General features: G+C 34.8%; 2 protein-coding genes across 2 annotated transcripts; both read right to left on the bottom strand.

Annotated features, from left to right (window-relative positions):
• Positions 1-996: 996 nt before the first annotated feature.
• Positions 997-5,257, bottom strand: LOC140809652 (calcium-dependent lipid-binding protein-like). Its single transcript, XM_073167353.1, has 11 exons — positions 4,912-5,257; positions 4,585-4,686; positions 4,345-4,395; positions 4,043-4,163; positions 3,627-3,748; positions 3,374-3,472; positions 3,107-3,187; positions 2,913-2,998; positions 2,585-2,810; positions 1,893-2,057; positions 997-1,617 (listed from the first exon to the last, which is right to left on the bottom strand). Exons 1-11 carry the CDS (start codon positions 5,014-5,016, stop codon positions 1,246-1,248), a joined length of 1,530 nt encoding a protein of 509 aa, XP_073023454.1. The 5' UTR covers positions 5,017-5,257; the 3' UTR covers positions 997-1,245.
• A 2,227-nt stretch (positions 5,258-7,484) lies between these two features.
• On the bottom strand, positions 7,485-13,097 carry LOC140810491 (calcium-dependent lipid-binding protein-like). The gene is made up of 13 exons (XM_073168340.1): positions 12,752-13,097; positions 12,424-12,525; positions 12,186-12,236; positions 11,884-12,004; positions 11,479-11,600; positions 11,226-11,324; positions 10,959-11,039; positions 10,765-10,850; positions 10,455-10,680; positions 9,771-9,935; positions 9,617-9,683; positions 9,163-9,570; positions 7,485-8,071 (listed from the first exon to the last, which is right to left on the bottom strand). The coding sequence occupies exons 1-13, from the start codon at positions 12,854-12,856 to the stop codon at positions 7,485-7,487; spliced, it is 2,220 nt and encodes a 739-aa protein (XP_073024441.1). The 5' UTR covers positions 12,857-13,097.
• Positions 13,098-14,521: the final 1,424 nt, after the last annotated feature.

Here is a 14,521-nt window from a genome sequence, read left to right as displayed (position 1 = left end):
TACAAATACAAAATATTAATATAACAATACAATTCATAACTAAAATGAAAAAGATAATTGAAATACAAATGCAATTTGAAATACAAATTGGAATACAAATCCGAAGATAATAAATTTTATTAACTATTAATAAAAAAATATTATAATTATAATACTAATATTAACATTAATTATAATTATATTGTTAAATTTATAATTAAATAGTAAACTAAAAAAAGATTCTAGGAATATACTTTTTAGTGTAAGATTTGAAGTAAATGGGTTGGAGATGAATGTAATATTTGGTGCAGAAACTGCACTATTTTGGTGCAGAAATTGCACCAAAATAGATTTATGGGTTGGAGATTGCCTAAGGACATCAACAGTTCACAAGATTTTTTCTTGTAGTTCTCGTCTTGTCATCGATGTCGTGTCAAAAAAAAAAAAAGAAAGAAAATCAATCTAGCTATAATACAAAATTCCCAAAACAAATTTTTTTTTATGAACATCACGCCCAATTCAAATATCTTAATATTTTCTTTCTTTAAAAATATTAATTACAAACTATTTTTACAAATTATAAAATAAAATTTATAAAAAATATTTATTACGAAAAACTTTTAATATATATATATATATATATATATATAGTATATTAATTAATATTTTCTTTTCCTAGCTGGACAAGAGAGCTTCCCCTTTGGGTTGCAAGTTCAATTCTTATTTGGGTATTTTTTATTCCTTTTTTTAGTTCATATATCAAAATTACAATGTAGCCACCCATTATTTTTTATAAATATATTTTGATCCTCATTTAAATATAAATCAAATAAATTATAAAAAAAATATCGTACAACCACGGAATGCGTGCGTAGATGTACTAGTATTATATGATCGTTAAAGTAAGAAAAAATGTAGTCAAACTAATACATTGATCTTGGTGGCTATTGTTGATAAATAACTAAGATTACGTTTAGATTGAGGAAAAAATATTCATTTGAAAATATATTAGTTGCATTGCGGATTTAATAGAATGTTATTGGAAAAGGTGCTTGCTTGATCTCTTTTGTTTAAAAGCAAGGATCGGAGAATCGAGCAACATTTCTAATAAAGCCACACAGAGTAGTTAAAACTCTCTGTACCGAAAAAATTCTACCAAATAACAGAAGAACGAACAGATGCTTTCATCGCATATGGGAAACGCAATCAAGAAAAATAAGAATCATGAAACTGATCAGAACGAGCTTGCTCGACTCACGTACATAATCAAGTCTGTAGAGGCTTTGCTCCTTCATTTTCTTGGATAGAGTTAACTGGCGTGGTGGATCCACTTCTCTTAGACCCGCCAAAGCCCATGAATTTTCCAGCTTTGGTAAGGCCGCTACCAACAGCACCGAATCCACTACCAACAATACCAGCTCCAGCACCCAAACCACTTCCCACAAGTCCCACTCCGGTACCAATACCCGTGCCCACCAAACCAACTCCGGAACCGACTATAGAGGCAGCGTCATCCAGAGCATCCATAGTGCTCCCTATGACTCCATCTTCTTTAAGCTTCTTTCTTGCTTCCAAGGTTTTCTTCTCATCTTCAAGGGCAGCTAGCTGCTCTTCCTTGTTAAATTCATGATATGACACCTGAAAAGTTGAGTCACTACTCGTTAAGAACACTGCGCTGCTAGCAATTACTCGCATTTATTCTTGTTTTATATAGAGTTCACCCAAAATACGTTACACATTCTTGTAAAGTTATTCACACCTTTTCCACGATCCTTTATCATATTTATAAGAGCATATAATGGATTTATCTAACAAACTGGGTTGATCTTTTTCATAAAGTAGAGAATGAATGCATATAATTTCTTGTAGAACCCATCTGCCTGATTTTTCTGTCCGAATTACAAAGTGCTTACCTGAATAGTAACTGTCCCTCTATCCTTCTTATCTTTAATTTTAAGCATATCAAGAGATGGTAGCAGCCTTAATTCATTCTCTTTTGCTGTCTCCGCTTCCAGCTCTGCTAAAGGTAACTTCGCAATACCCAATCGCTTGTCTTGCCCAATGTCTTCATCAAAAACCTGTTCGTGAAATACAGGATAAAAAACAAGAATTGGCATTCACTTAATGCAGCTTTCCAGAGTCCAGACAATAAAACAGCAACATACACTAAAGAGGAGTTCAAAGGAATACAGAAGCTGATGAACTATCCAAAAATTTCTTAGATAATTTGTGACTAATATTTCAGATCGAGAAAAAAATAATAATGAAAAGTTAACATCATTGAATATCCCCTACCCTTTCCCCCTCACCCCTGCAAACACAGGTCCTCAAGTTTCATCACTGGGCTAAGAAAGACGAATGATATATAACAACTGCTCATTGAACATCCAAACATAAATGTCATATAGATACATGCAGGTTAAAGATAAAAAAAAAAAATTCGAGGATGAAATTATATACTCAACCATGCACGAATTTCAATAATTTCACTACATCCAGCATGCCTCATAATTTCTATCTTGGTTCCCCAAAACCATGGAGCTTGGCATGATCAATCTTAAGAATCTATGATTTGGAGAGAAGTTTAAAGCAGAGAGGTTAAAACCTCAACGATTAGCGATTGGGTCTCCTTGTCTTCGGCGATTAGCTCAAATGTCTGATTCCAGACAGGATTCAGGTTGTTTTCTATAACCTTAGTTTTGACTTTAAACAATGGACGGACGTACAAAACAACATAGGGATCAGATTTTCCAATCAACTCCTTGTTTTTCAGTTCGTTTGCCTTCATGACAGTTACTGTAACCTTCCCCACTGGCTTAAGCTCCAACTCACTGCAAAGATTAAGAATAAACATTAAAAACTCAGCTGATTGTACCAAGCAAATCCAAGAATATGAAATGAATTTTTAGAGTAAAATTGGCAGAAAGATTCACCTGGTATCTACAGGTATGCCACCAATAGGAACAACAATTCTGTGGGGCCATTGTAGCATATCTGTTATGATAGAATTAACGGTATCCTTACAGGAAAAAACAAAATAAACACAAGAAAAAAACAAAAGAACAGAAAAACATAATCAGTCCAGGTAAAATGAAAAACCTCGCCGACAAAAATATACAAAACTTACATCTATCATGTCTGAAAGCCCGGGAATTGCAGTTAAACTTCCACCGACAGCTTTCAAAGTATAATCTATCCGTGGCTTTGGCTGAATAACATGAAGCACAAATCACATTATTTATCCAATCATGCCAAAAAAGAAAGGATGTGGAAAAACAAAGATAATTGAAAAATAAAGTGTCGTGTACTATTTTGCATAGCTTGATTAGTGACTTCTATATCTATTTGAACCTAGACAACTGTGAGATAGGTGATTTGCAATCTAAACGTTTACCTCAGCAAGCAGAGCGACGACAACTGCGGAGATGCAAGGAATTTCATCTGCAAGTTGGAAAATAGCACGAACTACAGTAAAAACTTGAAGATCCTTCAACTGAAAATGACACACAAAAGGAATGTGCTGTGTTAAGTTCATCATCCAACAAATTCATAAATAACAGCGGGAAAAGTATATTTTACAGCAGCGACAAAAATTGCTACAGCAGCAAGAAAACATAAGTTTTCTGTTGTGCAGTTGGCTTCCCAACCTGAATGGGTATGGAAGCAACAAGTGCAGCCTCAACAGCCAGACTGATATCCGGATCACCACCCCATCGGAGGTCGATATCCATGATAATTTGACCTTGTTTAAGGCTCTGGACACGAATCCCTGTGTCATGTAAAATAATTTAAATAAATGGAAGGAAAGAAAGAAACATAGGTCATAAATAAGACAATCAATAGGGAAAAGCGTCTTCAAGACAAAGTTCGTTAGATGAAAAGACCAACAGGTTGATTAGAGAATAGAACTTCCATAACAGAACAATAATCAAGTAACACTTAAAAGTTAAAAACAAAGCCAAACAGGAAGAATGTAAGCTCTGGCCAGTGATTAAAGCCGTCAAAGAGGATAAAATAAAACTTTACACATGGTATATTAAAACTTTGTCCTATATATTGGGACCTTCAATTTTTGGAGCAACGGTTCCAAGAGACAGTTTGCTGAACTTCAAGGAAGTAATTCCCGGGGGTCGATATTCTTCCAACAAGGGTTCAACAGATTCTTTGATGACAGCCTCAGCAGCCTGACCAAAAAGCCACCAACAAATACCGCGATGTGAATAAAACAATCTCGTAGCCTGTGAAACTCAAGTCAAACATCACAATGAAATCAAAGTTTTCGTACATATTGGAATGAAGGGATCATGAAAAAAACTAATAAGTACTGATCAACTCCTGGCTTATTATGGGAACAAGAGAACTTACATCAGCAACAAACGGCCACATTTTGTTCAGTTGTTTGTTCAGCCATTTAACCTAAAAGAATAAGCTGAGCTAGATAAGTTGAATAAAAAAACTACCAATTCTACATACCCAAGAAGGAGAAGGATGAACATTTTTATGTAAACAAATTTCATGAAGTGAAAACCCGAAAGCTAATATTAGGGAAGCAAAGAAATACATATTTGGCAAGTATGTCATAAGAAAAGACATAAATATTCTAACCTGCTCAAAAACAGGAAAAGATATCCATTCTGGAAAGTTTTCACCACAGATTTTGATTAGATCATCCCTGTTCAGTGAGCTGAGTAATTTAATATCAGCTGCCTGTCCACACAGACCCGAAAATGAAAAAATTCAAATAGTCAGTATACCATTGCATGCAACAGATTTGCTTTGCTCAACAAATCACGTGCATTATATAAAAATTCAGTCCAATCGACAAAAAACTGTGCATTCTGCTCATGAATTGGGAAAAAATACATGAAAATGAAAGCATTCCAAGCCTCCAAAACACTTATAAATTTTATTACAGCGCGACTCAAACAGAACCTTGGTAATACGCTTTCTGCCACGGTAGTGCATCATTTCCCGCAAACCAGCCATCAACGCGATCCCGAAGAGAAAGCCCATAAACATTCCCGATATCAAACCCATATTTGATCTTTTTGATATTTCGAAGACCCGATCAATATGAATTCACACACACTCGCACGTTACAACAACCAGCAATGGCAACACCGTATTGGAAACTAATTAATGCAGCAAAAAACTGTCAATCTGAGATCAAAATCTCTACATGATCACACCATTACATCCGCCGAGATGTGATTTACTAGAGTAAAGGAAACGATGGAGATGGCGTGAATGAAAATATAGATGTAAAAATGAGCCAATGAGTTGCATTACGGAAAATTATGGCCTTGATCGCATTACTGATCTATGTGCCTTTTTATTACTATAATTTAAGTTGGTTATTTTATTATTGTTTTTTTAATTTTTTTTCTGCGTAAAACCTTTAAAAAATTTTGGGCTGCAAGGTCACCCTAAAGCCCCGGAAGGCGGAAGGGTTCGAAGGTTGAAAGTTCGATCGGAGCAAATAGAGACCATTGAATTCAGGGAAAATCACTTCTTTTTTTTTTTTTTGATGATAGCGTTTTTGCGATTTTATGTACTGAAAAATTTTAGTATTCGATCATTATATTTGTTTTTTTAATACTAAATTTAGTTATTTTTCTGACGTGACACAAATACATTTTCGATGTCTCAAAAATTGAAAGATATAAAACTAAGCCTATCATTTGAACTCATAACAAAATCACAAAACAACAAATATACGACTAAACTTACAATTTTCTACTTTAATTTTTTCTAATCTTCCTTGTTAATTTTTTTTAAAAAAATCCCTTATATTAATGTATGCATAAAACTTTTAGGCTTTGATTGAATATAGTCTGGTAATTTTCCCAGGTTTTTTTCAAATGTAAGTTTTTTTTTTTTTAAAGATAATACTAAAATGGCAAAAACTTGTGTGAGACGGTCTCATTGGTCGAATTCGTGAGACGAATCTTTTATTTGGGTCATCCATGAAAAAGTATTATTTTTTATGCTAAGAGTATTACTTTTTATTGTGAATATGGGTAGGGTTGATCTGTCTCACAGATTAAGATCCGTGAGACGGTCTCACAAGAAACTCACTCACTAAAATATATATTGGGTTATTATATGTTTGAAGGAAACCACAATTTATTATAGCGATCACATCGTATTTTCATCGAGTGATTGATTTTTTAATATAATATCGGATATTTTATATATTAAAATATGCTATATTTGTTAAAAAAATATCATAATAGAATATAGAATATTTTTTGCAAAGAGTGTTAAATTAATTTAAAATTAATAATTATGTTGAGAGATGTGAAAATTAATTTTTTTTAAAAAAAACTCAGCTTTTAGAAAATAGAATATTTTTTGAAAAGAGTGTTAAATTAATTTAAAATTAATAGTTATGTTGAGAGATGTGAAAATTAATTTTTAGAAAAGAAAAAAAAAACTCATGTTTTGAACTATTTTTTGGATAAAATTTTGCAAAAATATGAAAAAATTCGCTGACTCGTTTCATTTATTTGTTTTTCATTTTCATCGAAGATTTACTGATATGCTAAAATTATTTTTATATGATTTTATCTCATGACGCCAAAAAGATAATTACGTAAAACGAGATGCAAGCCATACATTAACAAAACCTTTGTGATACCTCGGTGGGTTATCTAGCTAATGGCAAGACATGACTCGAGTTAGATTGGGTTTGAGTTTTCAAGGGATAAGTCCGAGCTCAATGTAGAGGTCCGAGGTGGTGGAGCCAAAGCTGGAGAAGTAATTGGAGTTTACCTGACGTCTGCAGGATATATACTGCAACGGTAATTAATGCGTGTGTTTTCGATATAAGTAGGATAAAGGTTGACGTCAGATGGCTATATCACATCTCGGCGGGATCCCTTTCAAGGTGGACAAGGCTAGATCCCTTTCAATGCAGAAAGTCAGTTTGGCCGGGAGATTTGCACTGGTTCCCCTTGGATCACCATTATTATCGTATAGAAGCAACTGCAAGGCGATGTTAACTATTGTTGATGGGGTTGTGCAACTTGTACTCGTCCCTATAAATCCGAGGAACCTATTTTTTCTGGTTATAACTCTTTTTCGCTCTCCCTCTGATCCACAAAAAAGGCAGGGTTCTGGTGGGTGGAAGGTCGGGAAATTTGTTTTAGTAATTTTTTGGTTTGTTCATATGTACGAGGACCCTCATTTTAGAGCTTCTTTTGTTCTAGATGTGGACCACGACCTAATTCAAAATTACTCATAAACCATGGTTTTGTGGATGAATATAATTCTTGTGAGGTGATTTTTTTGCTATTGAATGGTTCTGTCTTGAATGTATGATGGGATTTTAGATTTTTCCAAAACAAAAAAGAAATTTATCCAGACATGACAATTTACACAAATAGATAGATAACTTCTCTTATTCATCATCAGCGAAAGGAGTGGACAACAGTAACTAAATGATCACAACACAATTGAGATATCAAGCATACAACATCAACAGAAGGAGCAGACAATAGTAGCTATATACTTGGCAGAGCTTTGAGAGGTATAGACTTTTGTAGCGTGAGTCCAAATTTTTCACCCATGTCCACTTCTTCTGGTTTTAGTCCTCCATCAAGTTTCCATTCGAAGTTATGCACCAAAGTAGCAACCATTAGGTGCACCATACGACTCGCCAATGGCCAGCCTGGACAAATTCTCCTACCTGCACCGAATGGTAGGAGCTCGAAATGCTGACCTTTGAAGTCAGCTTCACGTTCAAAAAATCTCTCAGGGGTAAACGACGTAGAATCCGACCATGTTCTTGAATCTCTGCCAATAGCCCATGCATTAATGAGAATTTGAGCGTTTTTCGGGATGATGTAGCCGTTGATTTCTGTATCTTCTTGAGACTTGTGAGGTACCAACAAAGCGGCCGCCGGGTGAACCCTAAAAGTTTCTTTTACAACTGCTCTCAAATATTGAAGTCTTGAAATATCTGATTCTGTAACTTGTTCATTCTTTCCAATCACTTCCTTTAATTCATTTTTTAGTTTTAGCATTTCATCTGGATGCCTAAGCAACTCTGACATAGCCCATTCCACCGTGCTTGAAGTTGTGTCTGAACCTGCAACAAATAAATCCTTGTATGGCAACTAGTTTTTTTTTTTTTTTTTAACGAAATTAATTCATTAAAAAGAGTGGGTAAAAAGTTCAAGTACAAGAAAGACGCTCATCGACATGATGAATGCGAAATAAAAATAGCCCAAGCAATTACTCTACACAATGAAACACATCTACCGACGTAGGAATACAACGCAAAACAATAATTTTAATCTTATGCACTAAAGCTTCGACCTTCGGCTTTTCATCATTAAAAATCATCCTGTTGCGAGAAGTCCAAATGCAATAAACTGTAGCCGCTAGCGATGATAAACGCATCCGAGATATAGATGAGTTCCCACGGTAACAAGTTCTGAAAGCTTTTAGGACAGTTGCTGGTGAGCGCATCATCTTCATCATACCCAACCAATTTCGTATTTCACCCCACACTGCACTTGAAAACTTGCATAAGAAGAAAAGATGATTGATTGATTCAGCTTCTTCGTTGCATAGGGCGCATGACTTATCCACAACAAATGGCAATCGATCTCTTGTCAGTAGCTTCGTATGAGCCATCATCCATAGTGTGAATCTATGCTTCGGTAAAATGAAAGCTCGATTGAGTAGTGGTTTCCAAGGCCATTTACCTCGCTTGTTTGAGAAGCAATCATAAGCTAAGGAGAGGTTATCATTCTTCCCAAACCATGTCTCCAATGTAATGGCAGCTGCATTCTTTGATCATGTGCACTCAATAAGCTCATCCCTAATTAAAAGAATTTGCTTGATCAATGGAGACTCATCTTTATGCCAACCCCAATTCCAAACATCACCGAAGCTACTGAAGTAGTGATTAACCCATTTGATCCATAAACTATTTTTCTTCAGGTGTATTTTCCACAGCGTCTTAGCAATCAAAGCCTTGTTCCACGCTCTTCAAGCCCCCATCTTCCAATGGTTTACACAGAATATTCCAAGCTATCGGGGGGTGTTTTGTGGGCCAAACAAATTTTCGGCACAGCGAGTAAATGGAATTAATCACACAAAATGGTACCGGCAAAATTGCTAGCCAAAAACATTCAATACCCTGAACCACAGATCTGATCAACTCAATCTTACCTGCATAAGAAAGTGAGTGTCTCGGCCAAGAATTAATCTTACTAGCAACCGCATCTACCAGCTTGCAATAATCAGATGATCGCAGTTTTTTTGCCGCTAAGGGAACACCAAGATATCGAAAAGGTAGTGTACCAGGAGCGAAACCAGTGAGTTGAAGAATATCCTGTTTACTTCTATCATCCACCCCAGCCATATAGATATTCGATTTTAATAAGTTCACCCTCAACCCAGCCATGTCACCAAAAGCATTCAAACATTTCATCACCAAGCCAACACTATCAACATCACCTCGGGAAAGTAGTAACAAATCATCCGCATAAGCCAAATGAGTAATATGTAGATTATTGCATTTAGGGTGGAAACCATACCTCACATTCCTTGACATGCGCTTCAGCGATCGAGAAAGAACTTCAATGCAAAGTGTAAATAGGAATGGAGATAAAGTTATTCACACCTTTTCCACGATCCTTCATCATATTTATAAGAGCATATAATGGATTTATATAACAAACTGGGTTAATCTTTTTCATAAAGTAGAGAATGAATGCATATAATTTCTTGTAGAACCCATCTGCCGGATTTTTCTGTCCGAATTACAAAGTGCTTACCTGAATAGTAACTGTCCCTCTATCCTTCTTATCTTTAGTTTTAAGCATATCAAGAGATGGTAGCAGCCTTAATTCATTCTCTTTTGCTGTATCCGCTTCCAGCTCTGCTAAAGGTAACTTCGCAATACCCAATCGCTTGTCTTGCCCAATGTCTTTATCAAAAACCTGTTCGTGAAATACAGGATAAAAAACAAGAATTGGCATTCACTTGATGCAGCTTTCCAGACAATAAAACAGCAACATACACTGAAGAGGAGTTCAAAGGAATACAGAAGCTGATGAACTATCCAAAAATTTCTTAGATAATTTGTGACTAATATTTCAGATCGAGAAAAAGAAAAAAATGAAAAGTTAACATCATTGAATATCCCCTACCCTTTCCCCCTCACCCCTGCAAACACAGGAGCTCAAGTTTCATCACTGGGCTAAGAAAGACGAATGATATATAACAACTGCTCATTGAACATCCAAACATAAATGTCATATAGATCATGCAGGTTAAAGATAAAAAAAAATTCGAGGATGAAATTATTTACTACTCAACCATGCATGAATTTCAATAATTTCACTACATCCAGCATTCCTCATAATTTCTATCTTGCTTCCCCAAAACCAAGGAGTTTGGCATGATCAATCTTAAGAATCTATGATTTGGAGAGAAGTTTAAAGCAGAGAGGTTAAAACCTCAACGATTAGCGATTGGGTCTCCTTGTCTTCGGCGATTAGCTCAAATGTCTGATTCCAGACAGGATTAAGGTTGTTTTCTATAACCTTAGTTTTGACTTTAAACAATGGACGGACGTACAAAACAACATAGGGATCAGATTTTCCAATCAACTCCTTGTTTTTCAGTTCGTTTGCCTTCATGACAGTTACTGTAACCTTCCCCACTGGCTTAAGCTCCAACTCACTGCAAAGAAACTCAGCTGATTGTACCAAGCCGATCCAAGAATATGAAATGAATTTTTAGAGTAAAATTGGCAGAAATATTCACCTGGTATCTACAGGTATGCCACCAATAGGAACAACAATTCTGTGGGGCCATTGTAGCATATCTGTTATGATAGAATTAACGGTATCCTTACAGAAAAAAACAAAATAAACACAAGAAAAAAACAAAAGAACAGAAAAACATAATCAGTCCAGGTAAAATGAAAAATCTCGCCGACAAAAATATACAAAACTTACATCTATCATGTCTGAAAGCCCGGGAATTGCAGTTAAACTTCCACCGACAGCTTTCAAAGTATAATCTATCCGTGGCTTTGGCTGAATAACATGAAGCACAAATCACATTAATTATTCAATCATGCCAAAAAAGAAAGGATGTGGAAAAACAAAGATAATTGAAAAATAAAGTGTCGTGTACTATTTTGCATAGCTTGATTAGTGACTTCTATATCTATTTGAACCTAGACAACTGTGAGATGGGTGATTTGCAATCTAAACGTTTACCTCAGCAAGCAGAGCGACGACAACTGCGGAGATGCAAGGAATTTCATCTGCAAGTTGGAAAATAGCACGAACTACAGTAAAAACTTGAAGATCCTTCAACTGAAAATGACACACAAAAGGAATGTGCTGTGTTAAGTTCATCATCCAACAAATTCATAAATAACAGCGGGAAAAGTATATTTTACAGCAGCGACAAAAATTGCTACAGCAGCAAGAAAACATAAGTTTCCTGTTGTGCAGTTGGCTTCCCAACCTGAATGGGTATGGAAGCAACAAGTGCAGCCTCAACAGCCAGACTGATATCCGGATCACCACCCCATCGGAGGTCGATATCCATGATGATTTGACCTTGTTTAAGGCTCTGGACACGAATCCCTGTGTCATGTAAAATAATTTAAATAAATTGAAGGAAAGAAACATAGGTCATAAATAGGACAATCAATAGGGAAAAGCGTCTTCAAGACAAAGTTCGTTAAATGAAAAGCCCAACAGGTTGATTAGAGAATAGAACTTCCATAACAGAACAATAATCAAGTAACACTTACAAAAAAAGCCAAACAGGAAGAATGTAAGCTCTGGCCAGTGATTAAAGCCGTCAAAGAGGATAAAATAAAACTTTACACATGGTATATTAAAACTTTGTCCTATATATTGGGACCTTCAATTTTTGGAGCCACGGTTCCAAGAGACAGTTTGCTGAACTTCAAGGAAGTAATTCCCGGGGGTCGATATTCTTCCAACAAGGGTTCGACAGATTCTTTGATGACAGCCTCAGCAGCCTGACCAAAAAGCCACCAACAAATACCGCGATGTGAATAAAACAATCTTGTAGCCTGTAAAACTCAAGTCAAACATCACGATGAAATCAAAGTTTTCGTACGTATTGGAATGAAGGGATAATGAAAAAAACTAATAAGTACTAATCAACTCCCGGCTTATTATGGGAACAAGAGAACTTACATCAGCAACAAACGGCCACATTTTGTTCAGTTGTTTGTTCAGCCATTTAACCTAAAAGAATAAGCTGAGCTAGATAAGTTGAATAAAAACTACCAATTCTACATACCCAAGAAGGAGAAGGATGAACATTTTTATGTAAACAAATTTCATGAAGTGAAAACCCGAAAGCTAATATTAGGGAAGCAAAGAAATACATATTTGGCAAGTATGTCATAAGAAAAGACATCAATATGCTAACCTGCTCAAAAACAGGAAAAGATATCCATTCTGGAAAGTTTTCACCACAGATTTTGATTAGATCATCCCTGTTCAGTGAGCTGAGTAATTTAATATCAGCTGCCTGTCCACACAGACCCGAAAATGAAAAAAATTCAAATAGTCAGTATACCATTGCATGCAACAGATTTGCTTTGCTCCACAAATCACGTGCATTATATAAAAATTCAGTCCAATCGACAAAAAACTGTGCATTCTGCTCATGAATTGGGAAAAAATACATGAAAATGAAAGCATTCCAAGCCTCCAAAACACTTATAAATTTTATTACAGCGCGACTCAAACAGAACCTTGGTAATACGCTTTCTGCCACGGTAGTGCATCATTTCCCGCAAACCAGCCATCAACGCGATCCCGAAGAGAAAGCCCATAAACATTCCCGATATCAAACCCATATTTGATCTTTTTGATATTTCGAAGACCCGATCAATATGAATTCACACGCACTCGCACGTTACAACAACCAGCAATGGCAATACCGTATTGGAAACTAATTAATGCAGCAAAAAACTGTCAATCTGAGATCAAAATCTCTACATGATCACACCATTACATCCGCCGAGATGTGATTTACTAGAGTAAAGGAAACGATGGAGATGGCGTGAATGAAAATATAGATGTAAAAATGAGCCAATGAGTTGCATTACGGAAAATTATGGCCTTGATCGCATTACTGATCTATGTGCCTTTTTATTACTATAATTTAAGTTGGTTATTTTATTATTGTTTTTTTAATTTTTTTTCTGCGTAAAACCTTTAAAAAATTTTGGGCTGCAAGGTCACCCTAAAGCCCCGGAAGGCGGGAGGGTTCGAAGGTTGAAAGTTCGATCGGAGCAAATAGAGACCATTGAATTCAGGGAAAATCACTTCTTTTTTTTTTTTTTTGATGATAGCGTTTTTGCGATTTTATGTACTGAAAAATTTTAGTATTCGATCATTATATTTGTTTTTTTTAATACTAAATTTAGTTATTTTTCTGACGTGACACAAATACATTTTCGATGTCTCAAAAATTGAAAGATATAAAACTAAGCCTATCATTTGAACTCATAACAAAATCACAAAACAACAAATATACGACTAAACTTACAATTTTCTACTTTAATTTTTTCTAATCTTCCTTGTTAATTTTTTTTAAAAAAATCCCTTATATTAATGTATGCATAAAACTTTTAGGCTTTGTTTGAATATAGTCTGGTATTTTTCGCAGGTTTTTTTCAAACGTAAGTTTTTTTTTTAAAGATAATAATAAAATGGCAAAAATTTGTGTGAGACGGTCTCATTGGTCGTATTCGTGAGACGGATCTCTTATTTGGGTCATCCATGAAAAAGTATTATTTTTTATGCTAAGAGTATTACTTTTTATTGTGAATATGGGTAGGGTTGACCTGTCTCACAGATTAAGATCCGTGAGACGGTCTCACATGAAACTCACTCACTAAAATATATATTGGGTTATTATATGTTTGAAGGGAACCACAATTTATTATAGCGATGACATCGTATTTTCATCGAGTGATTGATTTTTTAATATAATATCGGATATTTTATATACTAAAATATGCTATATTTGTTAAAAAAATATCATAATAGAATATAGAATATTTTTTGAAAAGAGTGTTAAATTAATTTAAAATTAATAATTATGTTGAGAGATGTGAAAATTAATTTTTTTTTAAAAAAACTCAGCTTTTAGAAAATAGAATATTTTTTGAAAAGAGTGTTAAATTAATTTAAAATTAATAGTTACTAGTTACTCGGCACACGCGATGCGTGTGTGTACAATCTTTTTTATCATTATCGATGGACTAAAGTGAAATTTGACAAAGAGAGACTAAATTGATATTTGAATTGTTGAAATAAAAAAAATATAAATAAAAGTGTGTGTTGAAATAAAAAAAAAAAAACAAAAGTGTAATATTAATATCACATAAGGGGTAAAATTGGAAGAAAAGTTGGTGTCCTCTCTAGGTAGTTACTATCAATGCCTCACACTTAATAGATAGTATAGATGTTGAGAGATGTGAAAATTAATTTTTAGAAAAGAAAAAAAAACTCAG

The sequence above is a fragment of the Primulina eburnea genome, chromosome 13 (assembly GCF_022965805.1).
Source record: "Primulina eburnea isolate SZY01 chromosome 13, ASM2296580v1, whole genome shotgun sequence".
In the NCBI taxonomy this organism is placed as follows: Eukaryota; Viridiplantae; Streptophyta; class Magnoliopsida; order Lamiales; family Gesneriaceae; genus Primulina; species Primulina eburnea.
The sequence above is the reverse complement of the archived record's forward strand: the minus strand, read 5'-3'. Positions and strand labels throughout refer to the sequence as shown.